This window comes from Mustela nigripes, chromosome 1 (genome assembly GCF_022355385.1).
Source record: "Mustela nigripes isolate SB6536 chromosome 1, MUSNIG.SB6536, whole genome shotgun sequence".
NCBI classification, from domain to species: domain Eukaryota; kingdom Metazoa; phylum Chordata; class Mammalia; order Carnivora; family Mustelidae; genus Mustela; species Mustela nigripes.
In genome coordinates this window covers 263,335,224-263,362,112 of record NC_081557.1, presented here as the reverse complement: position 1 = coordinate 263,362,112, position 26,889 = coordinate 263,335,224, and the positions used below count along the sequence as shown (strand labels likewise).

The window sequence follows — 26,889 nt, the reverse complement described above, 5'->3', positions numbered from 1 at the left end:
ATCCCTTACCACTCCTCATTGCTTATGTAACAAAACCATGGTCACTATTCTGTTCACTGACAGCATCACTGGCATCTTGCTCAAAATCTTCTTTCTCTACTTCCTGCTGTCACTCTTGACTTCAGTGACAATCCCTCTAATACCTGGACTTCTCAGTTCCCTGACCTCACTGTCAGAATTCTCATTCTGTTACAAAACCTCCCACCTTTCCCGCTCCAGTATTTTCAACCTAGCTGTTCTACGGCTTCCCTGAGACTTTCAACCCAACAAGTCTTCTTTCTTCCTTTTTAGGAACCTTCTCTATCTCTACTTTCAAACTCCCTGTCTAGCTTAGATTATACAAAACTTCATTTCTTCACTCTGTAGATAATAAACTAAGTTCTCTTGTCTTACTTTCTTTTCATAGCACCTTCCTTTAAAAACAAAATCCTGTGAAAAATTAACTGCTTGGGTTTTTTTCCTCTAGTGCACCTCGGCAGCTGAGTACTGGAAGGGAGTGGGGAGACAAAAGCACCTAATCAAGCAATCTGCAGCACTGTAAAATCACAGTGAAAACCCTCAATGGGGCTTTTATCCCTGCCTGGAAATCTACCTAATTACAACAGTCAACGAGCTCTCTTATTCCCCCAAAGACTTTTTACCTCCCCATAATTCTCAGCTGGGTCCTCTTCTTTCCCTCTCAGCATGACTCTATTTTCAATTCAACTTCCTACCACCAAATCTGCAAAAGGACCTACCTCTCCACCTGTGCACTCCCCATTATGATGGAAGATGGGCTTCTTTTCCTGTCTTAAAAGCCAACTCCAAACCTACTCTGGATTCCAATCCTTCCTCCTTTGTTAGGTATTCTGACTCAATGACTGATCATCCTCTCTCTCGTATCCTCCCTCTTCTCAACTTGCTTATATTGGTTGTAGTCCCTCTCGTTTTAAAGAAAAGACCCTCATAGATTAGAGAAGAATAATCTGTATCTCCAAAGATACAGAAAAAAAATTCACAAGAATTCAAGATTCAAGGGCACCTGGGTGGCTCAGCTCGTTAAGCAACTGCCTTCAGCTCAGGTCATGATCCTGAGGTCCTGGGACTGATCCCCACATCAGACTCCCTGTTCTGCAGGGGAGCCTGCTTCTCCCCCTCCATATCCCTGCTGCTCCCCCTGCTTCTGCACTCTCTTGCTCTGTCAAATAAATAAAATCTTAAAAAAAAAAATTAAAAAATATGAAGATTCATTCATGATAAAAACTTAGCAAAAATAAAATTTAATGGCGAGACGTCAGTACTCTTAATAAAGTCAACAACATTCAACAGTGTATTAAAGATTGTAATTAGTGCAATGAGATGAAAAAGAAAAGAGGTGTAAGAATTGAAAATGAAGAAAAAATGATTAATTTTATGAGTAGAAAATGTGATTATCTACACAGAAAGCCCAATTAGAACCAAGGGTTTAATAAGGTGGTTGGACACAAGATTAACATACAAAAATCAAGTAATGACCAGTTTGAGAATGTAAAAGAAAAAGATCACACTCATATGGTAACAAAACAAAATGCTTAGGAATCAATTTAATAAAAAAAGATGTAATAGGGGTGCCTGGGTGGCTCAGTGGGTTGGGGCCTCTGCCTTCAGCTCAGGTCATGATCTCAGGGTCCTGGGATCGAGCCCCGCATTGCGCTCTCTGCTCAGCAGGGAGCCTGCCTCCCTTCCTCTCTCTCTGCCTGCTTGTGATCTCTATCAGATAAATAAATAAAATCTTTAAAAAAAAAAAAAAAGATGTAACATTCTTTGGCTCAAAATTTTGAAACATGACTCAAAGATCTAAAAGAAGATTTGGGTTAAGTGACTTGGTTATGAATGGGAAGTCAATACATAAAGATGATAATTATCCTTAAATTAATCTGTAAATCCAATATATTTCCAATCAAAATTCCAACGGGTGGTGCCTGGCTGGCTCATCAGTAGAGCATGTGACTCCTGATCTTGGGGTTGTAAGTTTGAGATCCATATATATATTTATATTGTTATTGTTATTACAGTCATATTTAACATATAGAACTTGATTAGCAAATGCATTTCATTCAAATGAAACAACAAAAGGAAAAGGCGTGTTAAGGCAATTAAGAAGAGGGTTTCTTCTTAATTTGTGAAAATTCATTTTCACAAATTCACAAGTGTACAAAAATACACTTCTCGGATATAATTGATCTTTACCCACAGTTCCTGAAAACCCTTCAGAGCCACGAAGGCGAAATGGGGATCTTGCTATTTATTAATGAAGGTGATTTTGGGATGCCACCCAAGGGTAGGCACTGGTTGCCAGTAAGACCAACCACTTGACTATAGGTTGGAACTTTTCAGTGCCCCCAAGAAATCTCCCCACCTCCAGGGACAAGGAAGAGCATAGAGCTTCAATCAGCTAATGGCCAGTGACTTAGTCAATCGTGAATTTTTAATGAAGACTCCATAAAAACCAAGAGGACAGTTTTTTGCCCCTTTTCAGAGAGCCTCCACACCTGGCAAACCAAAATGCTTACATGTGTCATTGAGCTGGGACCCAAGCTTCGTGAGGACAGAAGCTCCTTTGTTCAGGACCTCCCCCTATGTATCTCTTTATCTGGCTATTGATTCATATCCTTTAACAAGCCAGTAAACGTAAGTGTTTCCCTGAATTCTGTGAGGTAGGTCAGAAGCACAGGTATCAGCCTGGGGCTTGTGACTGGTATGTGAAGGGGGAGGGGGAGGGAAGTCTTGCAGGACTAAACCTTCCACCTATGGAATCTGATGCTATCTGTGGGTAGACAGGGTCAGAATTGAGTTGAATTCTCAAATACCCTGCTGGTATTTAATATTGGAATTGGATGTGGAACCAACCAATATAAAAGATTTTCCCTATATTCTAATGGATAAGATATTATTATGAGGTTTAGTAATTAATAAAGTGTAGTTTCAGTGCAGAGCGAGACCAACGGAATGAAACAGAGAACTCAGAAACAGACCTTCACATGTATAGATGTTTGATTACAAATCTCATACCATCATTCAAATGCAAGATCCTACTAATTAAATGTAAAAGACAATTGCAAAGCCTTTAGTAGAAGAAAATGATGAAAACTCTCTTTACAACCTTGAGGTAGAGAGAAATTTTTAGAATAAAACACAAAAGAACAAACTATTTTTAAAAATTCAATATATGGGGGTGCCTGGGTAGCTCAGTTAAGCAGTTAAGCTCAGTTAACTGGGTAGCTTCAGTTCAGGTCATGATCTCAGGTCCCGGAGCCCCCAGAGCAGGCTCTGTGCTCAGTGGGGATCTGCTTGTCCCTCTGCCCCTCCACCTGCTTGTATTCTCTCTCTCTCAAATAAATAATAAAATTAAAAAAGAAAATGCAGTCTTTAAAAAAAAGCCAATATATGTGATTGTTAAAATTTTAAACATTAATAGAAACACTACAAATAAATAGGATAATTAAAAAGAAACCATACTCCACAAACCATAACGAAGGTAAGAATATAAAGTATGAGTCCTCATTTCTCCCTCTAAGTGCATTCCCTAAAAGTTAACAATTCAGTGAACACAAAAGGAAATCTCTTTCAATCCATCTCCTCATACTGTACCTCCATCACTGTTCCCCTCCTCTGTAATAATGTCCAGGAGTCTCTCAAAAGCATTTTCAAAAGCAACAATTTTCTGGATTGCTCCATTGCTTCGTGTTAGTGCCTGCAGTAGTAACACACCCTTATGGAGGAAAAAAGACCACGTTTAGTAGAGAACAACTTCTACAAGACATTTCAAAATCACAGAATTTTAGAAGTGCAGGAATTTTGCAAGTTTAACTCTTTCACGTTACAGACAGGAGAGAAAAACGGCAGGTAAGGTGAGCAACAGGCCTCCCTAGCATTACAGATCTCAGAGGGACGGAACCTAGACTGGAATCCATGTCTACTAACTCCTAATTCCATTCTCTTTTCACTGCACAATATAATATACAACAATTCTTACATTTTCATCAATCATTACTTGGCTTTAATTATGGCCTAAGAGACCTGGGCATAATTCTACATATCTCAGGGATGATTCTGTTTGTGCTTCACAATAGTAATGGTATGAAATTATGAATTAAATAATATAAATCTTCAAACATCATCACATTCTAGGGACGCCTGGGTGGCTCAGTTGGTTGAGCAGCTGCCTTCGGCTCAGGTCATGATCCCAGCGTCCTGGGATCGAGTCCCACATCGGGCTCCTTGCTCTGCAGGGAGCCTGCTTCTCCCTCTGACTCTGCCTTCCACTCTGTCTGCCTGTGCTCACTCTCGCTCGCTCTCTCTCTGACAAATAAATAAATAAAATCTTTAAAAAAAAAAAAAATCATCACATTCTAGCTGAGAAAGTTCACATTTTCCTATAATTAGCTTGCCCCTAAATTCCCAAGAATTCCCACAGTAGTCTTTGCTTCTGATTCTTAGTTTGTCTCAGCTAACCTGTATTTAGTTTATATATTCTGCAACCTCTTCATTATCATTCAAGAAAAACTCAGTTGCCCACTTCTGCTTATTTCACCATTAAATAACAAGTATTTTGTAACAATAGCATTTGCTATTTCTTTGAAATAGGATTTTTTATGAAAAATTTTTTTTAGGATAAAAGCAGGTATTACTTAAGAGAAAGAAGAATTGCAAAGGGGTAGTTCAAAAGTCCTAAAAAAGGCAAATTAGCTTACTGAGTAGGTATTCACATAAGACCAAAAGAAAAAAAAAATTGCCCCTGGTCTTTATCTATTTATTTATTTAACAGAGCGAGACCAGGAACACAAGCAGGGGGAGGGGAAGAAGGAGAAGCAGGCTTCCCGCCGAGCAGCGAGCCCCATGCAGGGTTTGATCCCAGGACCCTGAGAATGTAACTGGAGCCGAAGACACTCCATTAACTAGCTGAGCCACCCAGGCACCCCGCCCACAGTCTTTAAACTAGACTTGTTCTACTCATTTTCCTGTCAAGTTTCAACACTGAGATAAGAGAAAGGCAAAGGTAGTTTTTTTTCAGGTGTCAAATTCTCCCATTTAATGCTGTTCGGTTTAACTGCTACGAAAGTGGGGAAGGAATACAGTAGAAAGAACATTAAAGCTCTGAGTTAGATAAAGTGGGTTTTAAAAATGATTGTCCTATGTACTAGCTGTGTAACCTTAAGCAAATTACATAAATTTTTAGTATACCCATGTGTAAACTAAAGATAATATATTTGTTATAGGACTTTTATTAAAAGTAAAGGAGATAAAATAACTTCTATGGAAGCTACCAGGTTTATATGTACACAGTACTTATATTTTAAGTTCTTAACACATGTTCATTTATTTTTCCTGACTATAAAGAGATATATCGCTCTAATCAAACATATCCACTAAATGCTATTAAGAATGGAAGTATACTCACTAGTTATTTAAAGTAAGTGGATACCAAGTCCTTACTTTAAAAACTGTTAATTAAAGGCATTTATTATTCATTAATTCTACTTTTCAAATATGTACTATATTTCAGGGTAACAAATTAGACTACTTGATGAAGTAAAGTTCTTCTTTGCAGGAGATTATAGCTTAATACATGTGAAATAATGACAGAATTATAGAAATCATCATTTTGGAACTCTTAACAAAATAACCGATTAAAGCAATGATCACTAATGGAGGATCAGATGTACCTGATGAATCTGATGTAAGTAAGGCTGGTAGAGAATTTACAGTGGAGAGATCCAAATCAAACCCACTGATCACTAAATGTGAGACAGGCAGATATTACCTGTCTCCTCATGTGTTGTAAAATTAAGTTCACTGTATCATTAGGAAACATCCTAGCAAATAGTTGAACCAAAACCTAATCAAGTCCTTTAGATAAGTTAACAGACATAACAGTCAAATGTAAGAAGAGAACCTTCTCTGGAAAACAACCATAAAAGATATCTTTGAGACAAATGGAAAATCTGAATATGGAATGGTAATCTTATTGAAACTGAGGGCTAAGACATCATTGTTAACTTGTTAGATGTGATAATGGCATTATAGTTATATCAGGATATATCCTGATATATTACATACTTTAATATATATACCATATCTATCTATATATATCCTGATATATTTTACTATATAAATACCCTACGTACTTTAGTATACATACCATATATATATATAATATATATAATATGTGTGTATGGATACACATACTATACATACACAGTATGTATACTAAAGTGTGTAATGGTGAAATTATATTGATTGTTTCAATGTTTGTAAATGTCCCAGTCAAAAATAAATGACAGTGGTGAGGAGGAGAGAGAGATGAAACAAGTATAACAAAATTTTGAAAACTGATGGTTTGTCTGTATTCTCTTCTTTCTCATAATAATTTCTTATAATAAAAAATTAAAGGGGGGCCTGGGTGGCTCAGTGGGTTAATAAGCCTCTGCCTTCAGCTCAGGTCATGATCTCAGGATCCTGGGATCAAGCCCCGCATCAGGCTCTCTGCTCAGCGGGGAGCCTGCCCCCCCCCGACCGCCGCCTCTCTGCCTGCTTGTGATCTCTTGTCTGTCAAATAAATAAACAGAATCTTTTAAAAAGGAAAGAATATTAAAAAAAATTAAAGATGGAATTACAGTCTATCACTTAGGAGTGAGCAGGTAGTTAACTCCTAGAGTTTTTCAACTTTTCTTGCTAATTTTTAAGCACGGTAACACAAATAAAGAGGATCATGTCAGTGCACCTATGGTAAATGACCAACTAATTCTCTAATCCAGATCAAAATTAATCTTTCAAATATAAAACAAACTGGGGCTAAAATTCTTTATAGATATGCACCCTGGGAAGCTAGTCAATGTTGACAACTATTACTGAGTACAATTAGAAAGCTGATTAAAAAGAAGAAAGGAAAGAATTTTTAAACGAGAATTAAAAAAAAGAGAAGACACAAGAGGAGGAAAAGAGTAGCAGACGGTTCCACGCGACCACCGGTAAGTGCCAATAAGAACTACCGGAGCTGCTGTTTAGTTGCCTCGGGGGGCTGGTGTCAACCAGCCAAAAAAATTTCAAATGAATCAGTTTACTAACCTCAAGAAAGGATGGCTATAAAACATAAAAGCCAAGAATCTAGATGTTAAAAATATATAACTTAATTCCTAATCATAAAATTAATGAAAAGCAAAATAAACAGAGAATCATTTTATCTGTCTCAAATAAAAATTGGGGAAAAGATGGGGTGCCTGGGTGGCTCAGTCAGTTAAGCGTCTGACTTTCTATCTCAGCTCAGGTCTTGATCTTAGGGTCATGACTGCTAGGCTTGGAGCCTACATTAAAAAATACCAAAAAACAGGGGCGCCTGGGTGGCTCAGTGGGTTAAGCCTCTGCCTTCCGCTCAGGTCATGATCTCAGGGTCCTGGGATCAAGTCCCGCATCGGGCTCTCTGCTCAGCGGGGAGCCTGCTTCCTCCTCTCTCTCTCTGCCTGCCTCTCTGCCTACTTGTGATCTCTTGTCTGTCAAATAAATAAATAAAATCTTAAAAAAACAAACAAACAACAACAACAACAACAACAACAAAACAAAAAAAAATTGAGAAAAAGGTTAAGAGCAGGAAAAAAGTAAAGGTTAAAGGAAATGGTACATTTAAGAATGAAACTAATGCAGTTATACACACACACACACAAATTCTATGTGCAAATGGAAATAAATGGTAATGATACTAATAGAAATCCATGAAGAATTTCCTTATTAAATGGCTTAAATGGTGGTGCGCCTGGCGGGCTCAGGCAGTGGAGCATGCGACTCTTGATCTCAGGGTTGTAAGTCGGAGCCCCATGTTGGATGTAGAGATTACTTAAAAATAAAATCTTTAAGGGGGCGCCTGGGTGGCTCAGAGGGTTAAGCCTCTGCCTTCAGCTCAGGTCATGATCTCAGGCTCTTGGGATCGAGCCCCACATCGGGCTCTCTGCTCAGCAGGGAGCCTGCTTCCTCCTCCTCTCTCTCTGCCTGCCTCTCTGCCTACTTGTGATCTCTGTTCATCAAATAAATAAATAAAATCTTTAAAAATAAATAAATAAATAAATAAATAAAATCTTAAAAAAAAAAAAAAGGTAAACAAATAATAAAATAAAATAGAATGGAATTTTTTTTAAAAAAAAGGTTTGTATGGTATCATTTTATTTATATTGAGGGCCAAGAGAACAGAACAACATCAAATTTAAGATATATGGTAATATTTTAGTGAATGGAAGATTCTCAAAATTCCTAAGTAGATGAATACCCATCTAAATAAGAAAAAAATTTTTTTTAAAGATTTTATTTATTTATTTGACAGAGGGAGATCACAAGTAGGCAGAGAGGCAGGCAGAGAGAGAGAGGAGGAAGCAGGCTCCCTGCTGAGCAGAGAGCCCGATGCGGGACTTGATCCCAGGACCCTGAGATCTTGACCTGAGCCGAAGGCAGCAGCTTAACCCACTGAGCCACCCAGGCGCCCCTAAATAAGAAAATTCTTAAAAGAATAATAGAGATTTGGGAGATTCCTTGGTGGCTCAGTTGGTTAAGCATCTGCCTTTGGCTCAGGTCATGATCCCAGGGTGCTGGGACTGAGTCCTTTATCAGGCTCCTTGCTCAGCGGAGAGCCTGCTTCTCTGTCTACCTGCCGCTGCCTCTGCTTGTAAACGTGCACTCCCTTTTTCTCTCTCTCTAACAAATAAATAAAATCTTAAAAAAAAATTTTTTTTAAATATCCCTCTTATGAGTAATATTACTATATTATTTCACCCCTGACAATACATACTACAAAATGTTAAATACAAAGTTTAAAAACTGTGTATGTGAACCAGAATTCAAGAGCACTTCACTTGTGTCTCTGCTTTGCCACTAACCAGCTGTGAAGCTAAGAGCAATCCAAATGGTATTTACTGGCAGTTAGGATGAGAAAGGCACAGGCCAGTTACTACACATACAAAAATGAACAGACGTCACTAACAATAAATCATTTGGCTTCCGTTAGTCTTGGGCTTCTCAGTGTTAATATGGAGAATGAATTAACCTGATATGCCCTCCTAGCTCTAGAATCTGATTTTATTTTATTTATTTATTTTTTTTAAAGATTTTATTTATTTATTTGACAGACAGATCACGAGTAGGCAGAGAGGCAGGCAGAGAGAGAGAGGGGAGGAAGCAGGCTCCCTGCTGAGCAGAGAGCCCGATGCGGGACTCGATCCCAGGACCCTGAGATCATGACCTGAGCCGAAGGCAGCGGCTTAACCCACTGAGCCACCCAGGCGCCCTAGAATCTGATTTTAAAAGGATTTTTCCAATTGTTGTCTCAAATATTACGGTCTGGGGGTGCCTCTTTGGCTCAACTGGTGGAGTGTAAGACTCTTGACTTCAGGGTTGTGAGTTTGAGCCCCATACTGGGTGTCAAGATTACTTAAAAATAAAATCTTTAGGGGCGCCTGGGTGGCTCAGTAGGTTAAAGCCTCTGCTTTTGGCTCAGGTCATGATCCCAGGGTGCTGGGATCGAGCCCCCGCATCGGGCTCTCTGCTCAGCAGGGAGACTGCCTCCTCCTCTCTCCCAGCCTGCCTCTCTGCCTACTTGTAATCTCTATCAAATAAATAAATAATATCTTTTTAATACTTAATTAATTAATTAAAATCTTTAAAAACACTTAAAAAATTTTTAAAAGTACTACAGTCTTGACTAAATTGTAGCTAACGACCAGAAAAATGTTCAAACAACAACAAAAAATACCACATCAATACAAAATACTCAAACTAATATGCAAGTAATAAAATAAATCAGAATGGAAAATAACCCCAGAGCAAATCATGCTCTAAAGTTAGATGAAGATTACAAGGAAAACCCTTTGAAATGTATATTCAATCAGAAGAGGGTGAGGATTCCAAATGCAATGCTTTAAGTTTACCCAGTTCAGTGTCGGGGGATGTTTCCTTTACTCTTCCTAGAGGCAGAGTTTGGTGTCAAAAAGAAAATGAAATCCTAAACTTGTAGAAAGCATAAATTTGAATATGAAAATCATATGTCTACACCAAAATACTGGACAGGCAGGAAACAAAGAAATAACAAATAAATAACAAAGAAAGAAAATAAACAAAGAAAAAACAAACACCTTTTGTATATGACTTAAAAAGGTCTAAAAGATTGGCCAATATCCCTAAGTTCCAAAGCTAACTTCTTACAACACTGAGTAAGGATTGACAAAGATTTCGTGCAAAGAGAGGGAGAGAAAGTTGCATATTCTTAGACTTCTTTTTCAAAATTAACTTACATCATTACGTATAACTTCCCTGGAATCCGCTAATAAGTCCATCAATCTTGAAACACCTAGAACATATAACCATGTGAAAACCAGTGGTTTAACCAAACTGAAAATAAATTATACAATTTATTAACACATCATTTCAGTCCCCCTCTTTAGGTATGAGCCTCACTTTTAAATCAAAATTATTTAAGGAAGGTGAATCACTTACCCATGGGACTGACTAAAATAATTTGCTGCACCTGAGGTCCTAGTTGTTTTAAAAGAGAAGTAAGAAGCTTCACACCAGGCCAGCGGACATGGAAATCAAATTCCTGCAATATAAAAATTTAAAATATTTAAAATCTACATATTTTACATATTTAAGAAAAACATTTACATATTTAAGAAAAACATTTTTTTCAACTAATAGTGGTGTCAAAAACCACAAACATAGTTCAACAAACTTTAAAAAAGTAACTTGAGAAATAAATAGAAAGCAGTTAATATAAATTGATTAAACGGTTCCTGACTAGGTAAAATAAAAACACATATAAGCAGACAATATTTTAACAAATTATACAGTCCTTAAAACATGCATGTGAATCTCTTGCAATGATACAACAAATTTCATGACCTTAAAAAGGTATATGTTTATATAGTATATGTTGCTTCCTCAACAACACCCAAAAAGGCAAAAATAAAAAAAAAAAAAAAGCTTATTAAGATGACAAAAATAGCAAGATTCTTTACCTCCAACAAAGATAACAACAGAGTGACATTTTCCGGCTGCTTAATAAAAATTTCTGTAAACTGGCTTCCCAGATCCTCACTCTGTCTTGTGGAATTTTCTTCTGTAATATTCAAAGATAAAGTACTTCAATATGATGCTGTTATTTTAAAGTATCCTTTTTGTTGAGGGGTTAAGCAGAAATGAAAATTTTCTTAGAATAGTATGGCTGGTAATGATAGCACAGTTATGCTGAAAAGATTATCCTTAAAATAACTGTCAATATCATTTAAATAAATAGTTATTCTTTAAATGCTTAAATATGGGGCACCTGGGTGGCTCAGTGGGTTAAGCCTCTGCCTTCGGCTCAGGTCATGATCCCAGAGTCCTGAGATCAAGCCCCACATCGGGCTCTCTGCTCAGCAGGGAGTCTGCTTCCCCCTCTATCTCTGCCTGCCTCTCTGCCTACTTGTGATCTCTGTCAGATAAATAAATAAAATCTTTTTAAAAAAATAAATGCTTAAATATGATATTCAGGGGCACCTGGGTGGCTCAGTGGGTTAAAGCCTCTGCCTTTGGCTCAGGTCATGATCTTGGGGTCCTGTGATCAAGCCCCCCATTGGGATCTCTGCTCAGCAGGGAGCCTTCTTCCCCCTCTATCTCTGCCTGCCTCTCTGCCTACTTGTGATATCTCTGTCAAATAAATAAATAAAATCTTAAAAATAAATAAATAAATAAATATGATAGTCAAAGAAAAGATCTAAATTTTCACGTCTTTTCAAAGACATTTTTAGGTTAAACTTCTCATTAGGGTACAAAGCAGCTTAGTAGGGGGAATAGCTCAGTGGTAGAGCATTTGACTACAAAGGAGCTTAGTAGAGTGATGGAAATATTCTACCTCAAATATGATAGTGATCACACTATGGCATCCATATGCCAAAACATACAGGACTATATAACTGCAAAGAGTAAATTTCACTGTGTAGAGATTATACCCAAAATCAGCCTCCCCCACCAAAACATTATTAAACACAAAGTCCTTGTTGACTGTTAGTGTAGCTGTGTTAAACGATTTAATTACAAAATTAAACCAATCATCTGCATATTATTCAGTATTTTCTCAAAAATATCAACATGTATATACTATAAATTGTCAATAAAATCAGAATTTGATATTTACTTTTACATTTATTCCTTAAAAGATTTTATAATTGTCCTTAAGACTCAACAGTCTTTAGATTAAACTATACATTGTTTCAATGTCAAAAAAATGTAAAAGACCACTAAAAACTGAAGTGATGATCACCAAAACAAATTACCATTTAAAATCTGCCTATGCTATATACACAACTTAGAGACGGCAAATACACTACTCCCCATACCCTCACTCATGCCACACAACCAACCCTTTCCTACATATTGCTCAGGGCAGTGACTATAAACCAATGGAGCTGGCAGTCAAGCTTCCTCAAATAGTCCTTTTCTAATGTGAGATTTTAATATTAACATACTTTAGAAATGGAAAAAACCCAACAGATGATGGGAAAAGCAAAGCAACCCAACAGTGACAGCGATAATCACATCTAATTATTTGTAGAAAAAAGAAGAGAGCAAAAGTAGAAGTGTTTTTCAATCCTAAGTACCCACATAAGCCGCTTTACCCTTCAGAAACTCTAGGAAATATTTCTCTTATCATCTCATGTCAGTAAAGAACTAAATGCTTTTGGGCCTTGAAATTACATTACTTACAAAATACTTCAGTTTTAAAAGGATTATTCTGGCAGCTGTGCTGAGAACAGAATGTCAGGGGAACAAGGAAATAGGGAGACAATAATCAACCGCGACAAAAGGGAAGCATCGATCAAAGAAAGCAGTAAAGATGGCTTAGACCTCAGTGGTAGTAATTTTTATGAAATTTACTGTTTATTGAGATGAAAAACAGTGTGAAGAAGCAAGCTAAGAGTACAGAGAGAAGTTCATTTTGACATAAAGATTTGAGCGGAGACATCAAGTAAGCAGTTGGACAAACAAGCAGTTTGGATTGGAGATACATATGAGTGGTAAGCATATAAATGATATTTAAAGTCACAAAACTGGATGATAAAGAGCATTTATAAAGTACTCCCAGCTAACATCGCACTTAATGGTGAAAGACTGAATGTTTCCACCTGAGATCAGTGAAGAGGCAAGAATACCCATTTGACCACTTCCAGTCAACTCTGTACTGGTCATCTTTGTGCCATAAGGCAGAAAAAAGACAAAAAAGGCATACAGATTGAAAAGGAAGAAATAAAACTGTCTTTATTTACAGGCCACATATTTATGTAAAAAATCCTATCAACTCTATTAAAAAGCTATTGGAACTAGTAAGTGAGGTTAGCCAAATTATGGGATAAAGGGTCAGTATACAAAATTAACTGATTTCTATATATTAGCATATATAGAAATTGGCATATATTAGAAACTGAAAATTTTTTAAAAACTACCACTTAATTTTTTTTTTTTAAGATTTTATTTATTTATTTGACAGACAGAGATCATAAGTAGGCAGAGAGGCAAGCACAGAGAAGGAGGAAGCAGTCTCCCTGCTGAGCAGAGAATCCGATATGGGGCTCGATCCCATGACCCTGGGATTATGACTTAAGCCAAAGGCAGAGGCTTTAAGCCACTGAGCCACTCAGGCGCCCCAACAGTACCACTTAAAACAGCACCAAAAATTATTAAAGATTTAGGGATAAATTTGATGAGATATATAAGAATTATGCTTTGAGGGGGCACCTGGGTGGCTCAGTCAGTTAAGCATCTGCCCAGGCTCAGAGTCCTGGGATTAAGCCCTGCATCCGGCTCAGCAGGGAGTCTGCTTCTCCTTTTCCCTCTGCCTGCTGCTTCCCTTACTCTCTCTCTCAAATAAATAAATAAAATCTTAAAAAAAAAAAAAAAGAAGAAGAAGAAGGAGAATTGCTTTGGAAACTCCAAAATGGTACTGAAAGAAATTAAAGGAAGTCCTAAATAAATATATCAGTGTGTTCTGATATTAGAAGGCGCAACAGTGTTAAGATGTCAGTTTTCCCCAGATCAATCAACAGGCAGAACAGAATCTGAGTCAAAATCTCAGTCAGCATTTTTTGTTAGAAATTGACCAACTGATTCTAAGATTGATAAGGGAATGCAAAGAACCTAAAAGAGCCAAAAGAACTTTGAAAAACAACAAAGTTGGAGGACTTATATTTCAAAATTTCAAGATTATAAAGCTACAGTAAGCAAGACAGTATCCTATTGGATTGGCAAAATGACAGACATACAGACCAATAAAATATGAAGTCCAGAAACCGACCTATTAGTTCAAAATGGATCACAGACCTAAGTGTAAACTAGAAACCATAGACCTAATCACAGGAGTTAGAACTACAAAACTTTTAAAAGAAAACATAGGAGAAAATCTTAGTGATTTAGGTTTAGCAAAGATTTCATAAATAGGAAACAGTGTAAACTACAAAAGAAAAATAATAATAAAGTGGATTAAAATGTAAAGCTTTTGCTTTTCAAAATACTATGTTAGGAAAATCACAGACCAGAAGAAAATACTTGTGAAACAAACACTGCAAAGGATTTATATTTAGAATATATAAGGAATTCTTACAACTCAAGTATAAGACAAAAAAAAGGAACAGTAAAAATGAACAGAAGATTTGAATAAATACTTCACCAGAAGAAAGTTATATGGATGACCCCCCCCCCCAAAAAAAACCAACCACATGAAAATTTGTTAAATATTATTATTCATTACAAATTAAAATTAACATGAGATACTATCTCACACCTATTGGAATGGCTAACATTTTAAAAGACTGACTGTATCAAGTACTGGAGAGGATGTGGAGGACGAATTCTCACATATTCTCACACACATCCCAGTGGGCATGTAAAATGGTACAACTACTTCGAAAAAAGTCTGGCAATTTCTTATAAAGCTAAACACATGCCTCTTATATCCCTTAGCCATTCTGCTCCCAGGTATTTACTGAAGAGAAATGAAAACATAGATCCACACAAAGACTTGTATATGAATGTTTACAAAAGCTTTACACGTAATAGCTGAAAGCTAGAAACAACCCCAAATGCCCTCCAAGGGGGCAATGAACTACAGAATACCACTCAACAATTTTTGAAAAATGAACTGTTGACATAAATGGGGCACCTGGGTGCCTCAGTGGGTTACATACCTAAGTCCTGATTTTGGCTCAGGTCACGATCTTGGAGTCATGAGATGGAGCCCCACCTTGGGCTTGGAATTTTCTGCCTCTCCCTCCCCTTCTGCCCACCGCCTCCATCCCCCTCTCCACCCCACTTAAACTCTCTCACACGCATGTGTGCTCTCTCAAATAAATATATAAAATAAAATCTTAAAAAGAAAACAAGAAAAAAAAAAAGAAAGCTGTTGTGAAGGAGAAATCCGAATCTGGTTTTTATTAGAGTGGTGTGAATATGGTGGAGAATAAAAACTCAACCATAGGGGCCAGGCGGTAATATATGAGTGAAGCGGGCTGGGTGTGAGACAACAGGAAGGCTGGAGAGTATATGCCCCGCCGAGGGGAAACAGCAACCGACTGCCAAGTGTGAATGCAGGCCCAGCTGTAACTGGACCTTAAGTTTTTTAGAAACAAATCTAAAATCCAAAATCTCATGTGAAAGCTCCCAATTTGTAATACCAGCAACTTATTTAAATTATTTTAAATATTAAGTGGGTCAAACAACCTTGCTTCTTAGACAGACAATGCCCTTGGGGCAAAAGATCGTGACCTCTAGAGAAAAACTCAAAATAAAAGTATTGACATTTAGAAGATTATTATTAAAACTAATCTAAAAGAGAAAGGGAAAAAAATACACAGACTTAGTGAACTCTTCCTATGAAATGTTTTTTAAAATGCTTAAAAGTTTTTATATGGATCAACGTAAATAACTGAACTATGGGTTTAAGCTTTGGTCAGTATTTCTCAAAATGCAGGACAGTGTGGCATGTTAGTGAGTATCTCATGAAATCAAGCGCCTTTGTCCAAATGTATGTGGATTAAACAAAGTTGAACAGGTTTCTTTACTGCAGAATTCTCAGCACTTAATGTACTAATGTATATCTTGTGATGCTTCAGAGGGGAATGTTACGTTTATTTAACTATGGGCTCTTTTAATACAGAGGACTCTGGGACTTTTGTGCCACACTTTAAGGAATGCAGGTTTAACCCAAGAAAATATTTAATGTAATGTCTGCATTGAGCACAAGCTAATAACTTGGCAAGAATAAGAATTAATAATCTGATTTGGGGGCGCCTGGGTGGCTCAGTGGGTTAAAGCCTCTGCCTTCGGCTCAGGTCATGATCTCAAGGTCCTGGGATCGAGCCCCACATAGGGCTCTCTGCTCAGCAGTAGCCTGCTTCCCTTCCTCTCTCTCTGCCTGCCTCTCTGCCTACCTGTGATCACTGTCTGTCAAATAAATAAAATCCTTATGAAAAAAAAATACATCTGATTTGTTCTGTAGTTAAACTATATCAAATACTGTAGTTTAACAGGATAGAATTAAGATCTATGTTTTGAATCAAACTAGTAAGATATGATCCTGTTCCAAGGATCTATGATTCCTTCTGTTTTAATATTGTTGATTTTAAAAGTGTTAGTAAGATAAACTCTACTTCCTTTATGTTATAGTCATAACACAGCACTTCTGAACTTTATTGTAGAGCCCTTCAAAAAATTAGCTAAGCAATTAAAGTAACATACAAAACTATTTTGATATAGCAGTAGATTAAGCTATTTATAGTAGTTTACATACAAGCAGTTTACATAAGCCAACTACTATACTAATTACATCTAAAAGCTATAAACCAAAATTAAATTCATGAGAAATTAGATTTATTTAAATGTAAGTCAAGGTATGAAACAAGTCAACCATCCTCTCTATCCAATATACTTATTTTAAAACTCCTAGAGCTAAGTCTGGTTTTTTTTTTACATTGTATAGATTATATTATGTACTATATGTTACACTTATTTAGGCTGTAAAAGTAAATGGCTCTTTAGTATAAGATAAATGAAAATTGTAAGAACATAATGGTCCTTTTTTTTTTTTTTAAAGATTTTATTTATTTATTTGACAGAGAGAGATCCCAAGTAGGCAGAGAGGCAAGGCAGAGAGAGAGAGAAGAGGAAGCAGGCTCCCCATGGAGCAGAGAGCCCGATGTGGGGCTCGTTCCCAGGACCCTGGGATCATGACCTGAGCTGAAAGCAGAGGCTGTAGCCCACTGAGCCACCCAGGCGCCCCAATGGTCCTTTGTTACTATAGTGAAAATAAGTCTAAGATAGTTATATCAAATTCAAGATTGCTTTTTTAAAGTCCTTATAATATACACCCCTGGAAACATTTTATATGACTGGCTTTCAAAACACACGTATATATATTTTTATTCTTCAAATGTTTATTTACAATATCACTAGAGATTGTAAATTTTTAATTTCTCAAGAGGTATAAACAATATTCAAAAAGATTTCTGAGAGACACCTGGGTAGCTCAGTCAGGCAAGACTGAGTCTTGATTTTGCCTCAGGTTATAATCTCAAGGTTCCAAGACTGAGCCTGGCACTGGCCTCCAGGGTGGGATCTGCCGGGCCTGGAGGCTGCTTAAAATTCTCTCCTCCCCTTTGCCTCTTTCCCCTCCTCCTATAGTCACACCTGCACTCTCATGTGCTCTCTTTCTCTCTCTCAAAAACAAAAATAAACACAAAAACCAAAAACAACACAAAGAAAAACCACAAAAAACAAACAAACAAAAATTTCTGGACCTTCTCTTCGGAATTCCATTCTATATCAAGGTCATAAACCATATGGTGGAGGACAAAACTGCTCCACAGAAAAAGATATTCTAGTAAAAGTTGTCCTAACTCACAGTGACGGAATATCACTGTGAATATTTTGCACTGTGCTCAATTAAACAAAGACATCTGTATTTTTTAATGTTTCTCTAAATCCCCTATAAACTAGTTAATGTAAATTAGAAGACTAACGAAAGATAATCTGGTCAGAAAACAACTACAATTTATTAAATCAGAAATTTAACAAACCAGAATTTAAATAACAACTTGAAACCCAAAAAACCAAACCAAACCAAACCAAACAAACAAACAAAATCTATGGGATACTTAGAAAAAAGTATATTAAAAAATACTATTGGGGCACCTGGGTGGCACCATCGGTTGAGCATCCAACTCTTGGTTTCAGCTTAGGCTGTGATCTCAGGGTTGTGAGATCGAGCCCCACGTCAGGCTCTGCACTCAGCACAGAGTATGCTTGGGAGTCTCCCTCCGTCTGCCCCTACTGCTCATGTTCTCTCTCTCTAAAATAAATAAATAGGGACGCCTGGGTGGCTCAGTTGGTTGGACGACTGCCTTCGGCTCAGGTCATGATCCTGGAGTCCCGGGATCGAGTCCCACATCAGGCTCTCAGCTCCACGGGGAGTCTGCTTCTCTCTCTGACCTTCTCCTCGCTCATGATCTCTCTCACTGTCTCTCTCTCAAATAAATAAATAAATAAATAATCTCTCAATAAATAAATAAATAAATAAATAAATCCTTTTTTTTTTTTTTTTAAATTTTTTAAAAATGCTGTTATCCTACGTACTAGATGACATTATGTAAGTTACATGTTTCTGGGCTTCTATTTTCTCACCATTAATTAGTTAATTAATTAATTATTTTTTCTCATATCTACAAAAGAGAAAAATACCACCTACCTCACAAGATGCTATGAGGCTCAAATAAGACAGTGGACATGAAAGCACTGTAAATTTTAAAGCTTTATACATACATGATGAAATAATAATAGAAACAATGATGACTAATCTCTATCACCCAGCAAGGAAACCAGCTTATTATCACAAGAGTAAAAGCATCAGGCTTTGATATTTTCTGCTTTCAAACAAGGGGTTCAAATATCACAAAGGTAAGGCTATCCATTTTAGTGAGTGAGTTAGCTTCTCGTTAAGTACAGTTAATTTTGTTATGCACCATTTAAAACCTACTTTAGATAAGACTATTCCCCTCCTCATTTTTAAAAAGTTAAGGGGATCACAGGAAAAATGGCAAAACAAAATAAAGTTGGTTACTTTAATTATTGGGAAAAGAAATATTAATGTTAAAAATAAATGGAACTTGAAACAGACCACTAGGTGAGTTCTATGAATTAATACAAGAAATGTCATTAACCAGACATTATCGTGCTTGCATTATTTTAAAGGGACAATATCAACATGTAATATTCTCTAAACTGGAATATCTTCCAATTCTTGCTGAATACATGTAAAATGTATACGTATACATACGGATGTATACATATTCAAATATTTTATATAAACCGCCTCAAAAGTTTTCTCCAAGAAGGACACAAAAAGTAATTTGTATAGACTGTCCTGCTAGAGAAAAAGCTTGAACATTGTTAAATAATGTACTAAAGTATTTTCTGTGATCTGGACAATATACAGACTTAGTAACCATGGAAAAAATAAATAGCAATATAAATTATCAAATATTTCCCTTTAATTAGGGAATTCTTATACAGTGAAACAAATCTCTACATTTTTTACCAGCCAGAAGAAACATCACTTGACAGTGTCCTTTTATATTACCAGAAATTATGCCTAAAAGCATCATGCATAAATGCAATCTTTTACCTTCAACATCATCTGAAAAGGTAGACAAAAATAAATAAATAAAAAGTAGGTGATGAAGAAAATAGTTTCTATGTAGTAGTATTCACAATAAAATAAATAAGAACTTAAAAATGTCAAATAAGCCATAAAATCTCTTAGAAGAAAAGGCTCATTCATTTTATTCAAAATCTGAGATAGCTTAAAAGAGGTACAGCAAGCATATACTATATATTCAGGATTATGAGAGAGATTTATCATTAAATTAATGGATTGTAAATATCCCCAAAGTAAAAAACTCTAAATAGATTTCATAATATCAGCTAAGAATTACCTTTTGATGAAGCAATAGAGAAAAAGTATTAATAATAGAAATGAAGGGCATATTTCTCAATATCTAGATTTTTTTTTAATTGTTCCTTCAGAATAAATAAATTTTCAGAACAAAGTTGTAAGTTCCTATTTTAATCTTCCCTGGAAAAAGTGATCCTACTATTGTTTCCCCAAGAACTGTTTATCTTATTTTATCCAAAGAATCTTTTTTTGGATGCTGAATTAAAAATAAAGAGCCCAAACACATAGAGACAAGCAAAAAATTGGACTCTAACTATATTATAAAATTATAATGAAGAAAAAGCACATAAATAAAAATATTGCTGCTAAAGAGTCTTTAAAACACAAAAGAAAGGGACGCCTGGGTGGCTCAGTTGGTTAAACAGCTGCCTTCAGCTCGGGTCATGATCCCGGTGTCCTGGGATCGAGTCCCGCATCGGGCTCCTTGCTCGGCGGGGGGCCTGCTTCTCCCTCTGCCTGCTATTCTGTCTGCCTGTGCTCTCTCTCTCCCCCCCTCTCTCTCTGATAAATAAATAAAATCTTAAAAAAAAAAAAAACCACAAAAGAAAAAGAGCTATATTTCTAATATTAAACAAAAAAAAAAGAAATATCTTTTATTGTAATGTGTTCTAACAAGTGTGTTGCACCTGGTTTTCTCATCTGAGAAATAACTAGAAAATAAATGTCTTTTTTTTCAGAGTGCACTCTTGCGTGCATTGTATTTAAGTGTTGTTCAGTGAGTGACAGCATCTTATCCTATGGGTACCAAATCATGTTTACTAAAGATTTTTTTCAGGGTGCATGGGTGACTCAGTCAGTTTAGCGTCTGCCCTCCGCTTGGGTCATGATGGCGGGGTCCTGGGGATCGAGCCCCATGTCGGGCGCCCTGCTCAGCAGGAAGTCTGCTTCTCCCTCTCTCTGTGACCCTTCTCCCCACTTGTGCTTGCTCTATCTCTCACATAAATAAATAAAATCTTTAAAAAAAATTTTTTTTTCTGACCTCTGATTAATAAAGTTAAGTTGTTAGCTATCACAGAGAGAGAAAAATTTAAGAAAAACGGTATTTAAGTCCAAGAAATTGTGACCATTCGACATGATCCAGTTTCAAATGTTCCTATTACTGGTATTCTGTGAAGTTAGGACCTATATATATTTCCACTCTATTTTTATCATAATAAAGTATACACAAACTTATAATTATCTATATTTCCTTATAATTTGTCTACTTAGAATTTTGAAAGATCTTATAATCTAAATTAAACTTCTAAAATGCACAAATACGCCCACCTTTTCTGGCTGTCTAGAATAATGAAACACCCACCATGTCCTTCAACAGGCAATCTGGTGTGAAGAATGCATTCTTCAACGGCACTGTCAAATGTTACTCAATGAGTATGTTTTTATAATATATAGAAAGAAATGTATATAGATTTCTAGTTAAGTACTTCACATACTGACAATAAAGGTGACAGACCACCTTATTTTATATATGCAAGTGATGTGAAACAAAAAAAGGAAAATTCACACCAAAGTGTGTGAATTTTGAACTTACTTGTATCATTTCACATCAGATTAATGTAAAAAAACTTCCTAAAATTTAATAAGTTGTTGCTCTTTATAAGTTAACAAAAGTCCTACGTTAAAAGTTCATTTATTAAGAAAAACCCCTTCTAATTTCATATTGTTCACCAGATAATAACATATAAATAAAAGTTTTTTAATAGGTAAAAATGATTCATTTAATATGAAATTACTAATATTCATACTACCTAACTAAAATCAAATACAAAAAGAGAACAAAATATTTTATAGAGGCACCTGGGTGGCTCACTCAGTTAAGCTTCTGCCTCTAGTTCAGGTCATGATCCCAGGATCCTGGGATTGAGCCCCACTTTAGGGCTCCCTGCTCAGAGGGAGTCTGCTTCTCCTATTCCCTCTGCCTGCTCATGCTCCCTCTGCCACTCTCTCATTCTTATAAATAAAATCTAAAAAAGGAGTACCTGGGTGGTTTTATAAAAAAGGAGTGCCCCGGTGGTTCAGTCAATTAAGTGTTTTTTTTTTTTTTAAAGTAGGCTTGACGCCCAGCGTGGAGCCTCATGTGGGGCTTGAACTCATGACCCTGAGATCAAGACCTGAGCTGAGATCAAGAGTTGGATGATTAACTGAGCCGCCTAGGTGCTCTGTTAAGTATCCAACTCAAAGAGAGAAAGAGAGAGAGAGAGAGAGAGAGAGAGAAAGAAAGAAAGAAAGAAAGAAAGAAAGAAAGAAAGAAAGAAAGAAAAAAAGCAAGCAGTGGAATTTATTAAAAAGAACACTCTAATTCTACCTCCAAATAACATACAAAGCAATCATTTTAAATACATTTTTCTGGAACTAAGCTTATGTCTTTCCTTACTACTTAAAAAAGAAAAATACCCTTATGAATAAATTTATAAAATAAATTCAATTTTAAAACCAGCAAAACTGGCACAACTCCAGGATATACAGCATATGCTATTTTATGTACAGAAACACCATAGAAGAAAAAAAAAAGAAAACCTAATAAAGAAACTTACCTACTTCTTCTTCTTCATCATTAGATATTATATTGTACAGTGTGTCCAAAGCATAACCTATTATTTCAGAATCCGAACTGGAAAAAAGAAATTATTACACTTACATGTTGCTAGAGTGTAGATGGTTACAATCACTTTTAGACAGTTGTTAAAACGTTAATCTAAAATATATGCTAAGAAAATAACAGAGGGCAAGCTTAAAGAACATATAAAGGTTATTTATAATAGTGGAAAATTAGAAGCAACCTAAATGTGTAATATTTTAAAAGTACAGTAGCAATGAAAAACAGTATTTTTAAAAAATATTTTATTTGGGGCGCCTGGGTGGCTCAGTGGGTTAAGCCGCTGCTTCGGCTCGGGTCATGATCTCAGGGTCTTGGGATCGAGTCCCACATAGGGCTCTCTGCTCGGCAGGGAGCCTGCTTCCCTCTCTTTCTCTCTCTGCCTGCCTCTCCATCTACTTGTGATTTCTCTCTGTCAAATAAATAAATAAAATCTTAAAAAAAAAAAAAAAAGAATTTAAAAATATTTTATTTATTTATTTGACAGAGATCACAAGTAGGCAGAGAGGCAGGCAGAGAGAGGAAGGGAAGCAGGCTCCTGGCAGAGCAGAGAGCCCGATGCGGGGCTCGATCCCAGGATCCTGGGATCATGACCTGAGCCAAAGGCAGAGGCTTTAACCCACTGAGCCAACCCAGGCACCCCCGAAAAACAGTATTTTTAAAGAAAGTTTAATGACACAGTAATTAAAACACCCTTGATATAATGTCAGCAGAAAAATTAAATAAAAAAATTAATATACAGGGGCGCCTGTATATTAATTAATAAATTAAATAAATATTTAATTTATATAAATAAATAAATGCATATTAATCAATTAATTAATTAATTAATATGCAGGGCCATCTGCCTCTCTGCCTACTTGTGATCTCTGTCTGTCAAATAAGTAAATAAAATCTTAAAAAAAAAAAAAAAAAAGGCGCGCCTGAGTGGCTCAGTGGGTTAAAGCCTCTGCCTTTGGCTCAGATTGTGATCCCAGGGTCCTGGGATCAAGCCCCACATCGGGATCTCTACTCAGCGGGGATCCTGCTTCCTCCTCTATCTCTGCCTACCTCTCTGCCTACTTGTGATCTCTCTCTCTCTCTCTGTCAAATAAATAAATAAATAAAATCTTAAAAAAAAAAAGTAATACATAGAATGACCCCATTTAGCAAAAAATACATATATATTCCTGTGTGTGACTATATATTTTAAAACAATTTATAAATAAATTGGTAAAGTAAATTCAACTTTAAAACCAGCAAAGTTAGTATAACCCAGGTTATTTTATTGGTATATGTTTATGTTTATATACATGTTTTTATTTTTGTTTTTTAGATTTTATTTATTTGACACACAGAGAGAGAAATCACAAGTAGGCAGAGAGGCAGACGGGGGCGGGGGGGGGGGGGGCTCCCTGCTCATCAGAGAGCCCGATGTGGGACTCCATCCCAAGACCCTGAGATCATGACCTGAGCCAAAGGCTGAAGCTTAACCCACTGAGCCACCCAGGTGCCCTATATACATGTTTTGTCATAGGAATCTTTAACCGTGTTATCCCTGATGGGACTACTAGAATTTGTTTTCCTGCTCTAGACTTTATTGTCTAAAAACACAAACAGAACAAAAAACTTATGGTAAAGATAATACTATTTATAAAATCAGGGAGTATGAGACTATAGCTGTTGATAGACAAATTTTGTTTTGGCGTTTTTTTGGTTTTTTTTAAGATTTTATTTGTTTGAGAGAGAGAGAGGGAGCGAGAGAGAGAGCACAAGTGAGGAGAGGGGCAGAGGAAGAAACAGGCTTTCGGCCAAGCAGAGAGCCCGATGCAGGGCTTGATCCCAGGACCCTGAGATCATGACCTGAAGTGAAGGCAGACGCTTAACCCACTGAGCCACCCAGGCATCCCTAGATATTCCTGAGATAAAGGTTAAGAAACAGATTTTTAAAAATATTTGTCACACATTTACCACCATGCTTGGCAGTAGGGTGCACCAGGGGCCAGTGAATGTGTGAAATCCTAACTGCACCACGTAGGGGCTGCTTTGGTGTTTTATTGTGCCTCTTAGACAACAAAGCTCAGCATCTACGAGTCTTCTTGCATTTCATTCCTTTTCTTGTGCTAAATTAAATTCCCCTTCCGTTTGCCTCTAATTGCTGTTTTCCAAGTGTTCGAAGTGATTTAACCTCATGGAATGCGAGGAAAGGTCTGTGTTCTGCAGCCGTCTCCTTCCATAGCTCCTCTTCATTCATGCTTTTTATGCTTTTTTTTGTTTGTTCGCTTTGTTGTTGCTGTTTTAAGTAAACTCTATGCCCAACCTTGGGCTCGAACTCACAACCCTGGAGACCAAGAGACGTATGCTCTATGGACTGAGCCAACCAGGCGCCCCTTGTCATTACTGTTTTACGCTTCTTCGGGCCTTTGCAGCTAACACTCTCGGAATGCGTCCACTCAATCCCCTTCGTCCTTGGCCACATCTCAGAAAACTCTGTTCCCTTTCCTGACAAGGCTTGAAGTCCTCCATCTGTCGGTGGGTCTGCTTCTTTTACCGTCATATTGAAGAGAGACTGCTCATTTTCCTAAGTCCTACACTCAGAGCCTGAAAGTTGTCTAATTTCTCACTGTTTCCAAACCATGACACCTGATAGTAATTTTAATAATTGAGATAATTTGTATGCCATAAAGTTCACCCTTTTAAAGTGTTCACCTCCATAGGTTTAGTATATCCACAGAGCTGTGCAACCATCACCACTATCTGAAACCAGAACATTTTCTTTTTGCCTTTTTAAAGCTTTTTTTTTTTTTTTAAGATTTTACTGATTTATTTGTCAGAGAGAAAGAAAGAGCGAGCATAAGCAGGAAGAGCAGCAGGCAGAGGAAGAAGCAGGCTCCCCGCTGAGCAGGCCGCCCAATACTAAGAAATCCTGTATCCTTTAGCCATCATTCCTATCCTCCTCCCCCCAGTGCCTGGCAAACACTAATCCACTTGCTGTGACTATAGATTTTGGGGTTTTGTTTTTTTTTTTTTAAGAGGGAGGGGGAGGGATGGATGGAAACAGACAAGAGAGAGAATTTTAAGAGGCTCTACGCCCAGCACAAGCCCAGCTTATTCTAATCACTGCACATACATCAAACCATTGAAGCCTCAGAACAATCCAACAAGAGAGGAGCTATGGTCACCACCATTTTATTTTATTTTATTCCTTAGAGAGAGAGAGGGGGGCATGAGCAGCTGGAGGGTAGGAAGGGGCAGAGGGAGAGGCAGAGAGAATCCTAGCAGATTCCAATGGCTATTGTGGCTCTTACGAACAACACTGCTATGAATTTTCACGTACTAGCTTTTGTGTCGGGCCATGCGGCAACCCCATGTTTGACTTTCTGAGGAACTACCACACTTCCACAGAAGCTGCACCATTTTCTGTTCCCACCAGCCGTGCTTGAAGGTCCAGTTTCTCCTCAGCAACATTTGTTATCATCCTTCTCTGTCCCCCCCCCGAACAGCCATCCTAGTGAGTTCAAGCTGGCGTCTCGTTTTGGTTTTGATTAGTGTTTCCTTAATGACTATTTTGAGCATCTTTGAATGTGTTTATCAACCATTTGTATACCTTTTTGGGAGAAATTTGTATTCAAACCCTTTGCCTATTTTTCCCCCCAAGATTTCCTTTATTTATTTATTTGAGAGCGAGAGCAGGAGCGAGATAGCTAGAGAGAGAGCGAGACAGCTAGAGAGAGAGCGACAGCTGGAGAGAGAGAGCGACAGCTGGAGAGAGCATGAACGGGAAGGAGAGGGAGAGGCCAGTTCCCTGCAAGCTGGGAGCCTGACTCAGGGCCTAAAACCAGGACGCCAGGATCATGACCTGAGTCAAAGGCAGACACTCAGACACGCAGGCGCCCCAACTGCCTGTCTCTATTTGGGTCACTTATCTTTTTATTGTTGAATCGTGTATGTATTCTTGATGTAAGTCCCTTATCAGACATATGATTTGCATATACTTTCTCCCATCCTTTGGGTTGTCTTTTTACGTTCTTGATAGGGTCCTTTGAAGCATAAAAGTTTTTAATTTTAACAAAGTCCAGTTTATCTGTTTTGTCTGTTCTTGCTTATGCTTTTAGCGTCATCTGTAGGTAACCACTGCCTAAGCCAAGGTTTTGACAATTTACGCCTGCAGTTCTTCTAAGGGTTTTAGCTTTAGCTCTTACATTTAGGTCTTTGATCCCTTTTGAGCTGATTTTTGTGTATGGTGTGAAGTGAATATTTAGTTGTCCCCGCACCATTTGTT

The 26,889-nt window shown here is 37.1% G+C and overlaps 1 protein-coding gene across 2 annotated transcripts in view; it reads right to left on the bottom strand.

Annotated features, from left to right (window-relative positions):
* The window catches only part of USO1 (USO1 vesicle transport factor), a 94,080-nt gene that overhangs the window by 34,093 nt on the left and 33,098 nt on the right, over window positions 1–26,889 (bottom strand). For both annotated transcript variants that reach the window (XM_059385280.1, XM_059385286.1), the window contains exons 4-8: window positions 22,567–22,643; window positions 11,013–11,113; window positions 10,492–10,594; window positions 10,290–10,345; window positions 3,610–3,730 (exon numbers count right to left, since the gene is read on the bottom strand). In XM_059385280.1, the coding sequence (XP_059241263.1) occupies window positions 3,610–3,730; window positions 10,290–10,345; window positions 10,492–10,594; window positions 11,013–11,113; window positions 22,567–22,643 (458 nt within the window). The remainder of the gene's footprint in view (window positions 1–3,609; window positions 3,731–10,289; window positions 10,346–10,491; window positions 10,595–11,012; window positions 11,114–22,566; window positions 22,644–26,889) is intronic.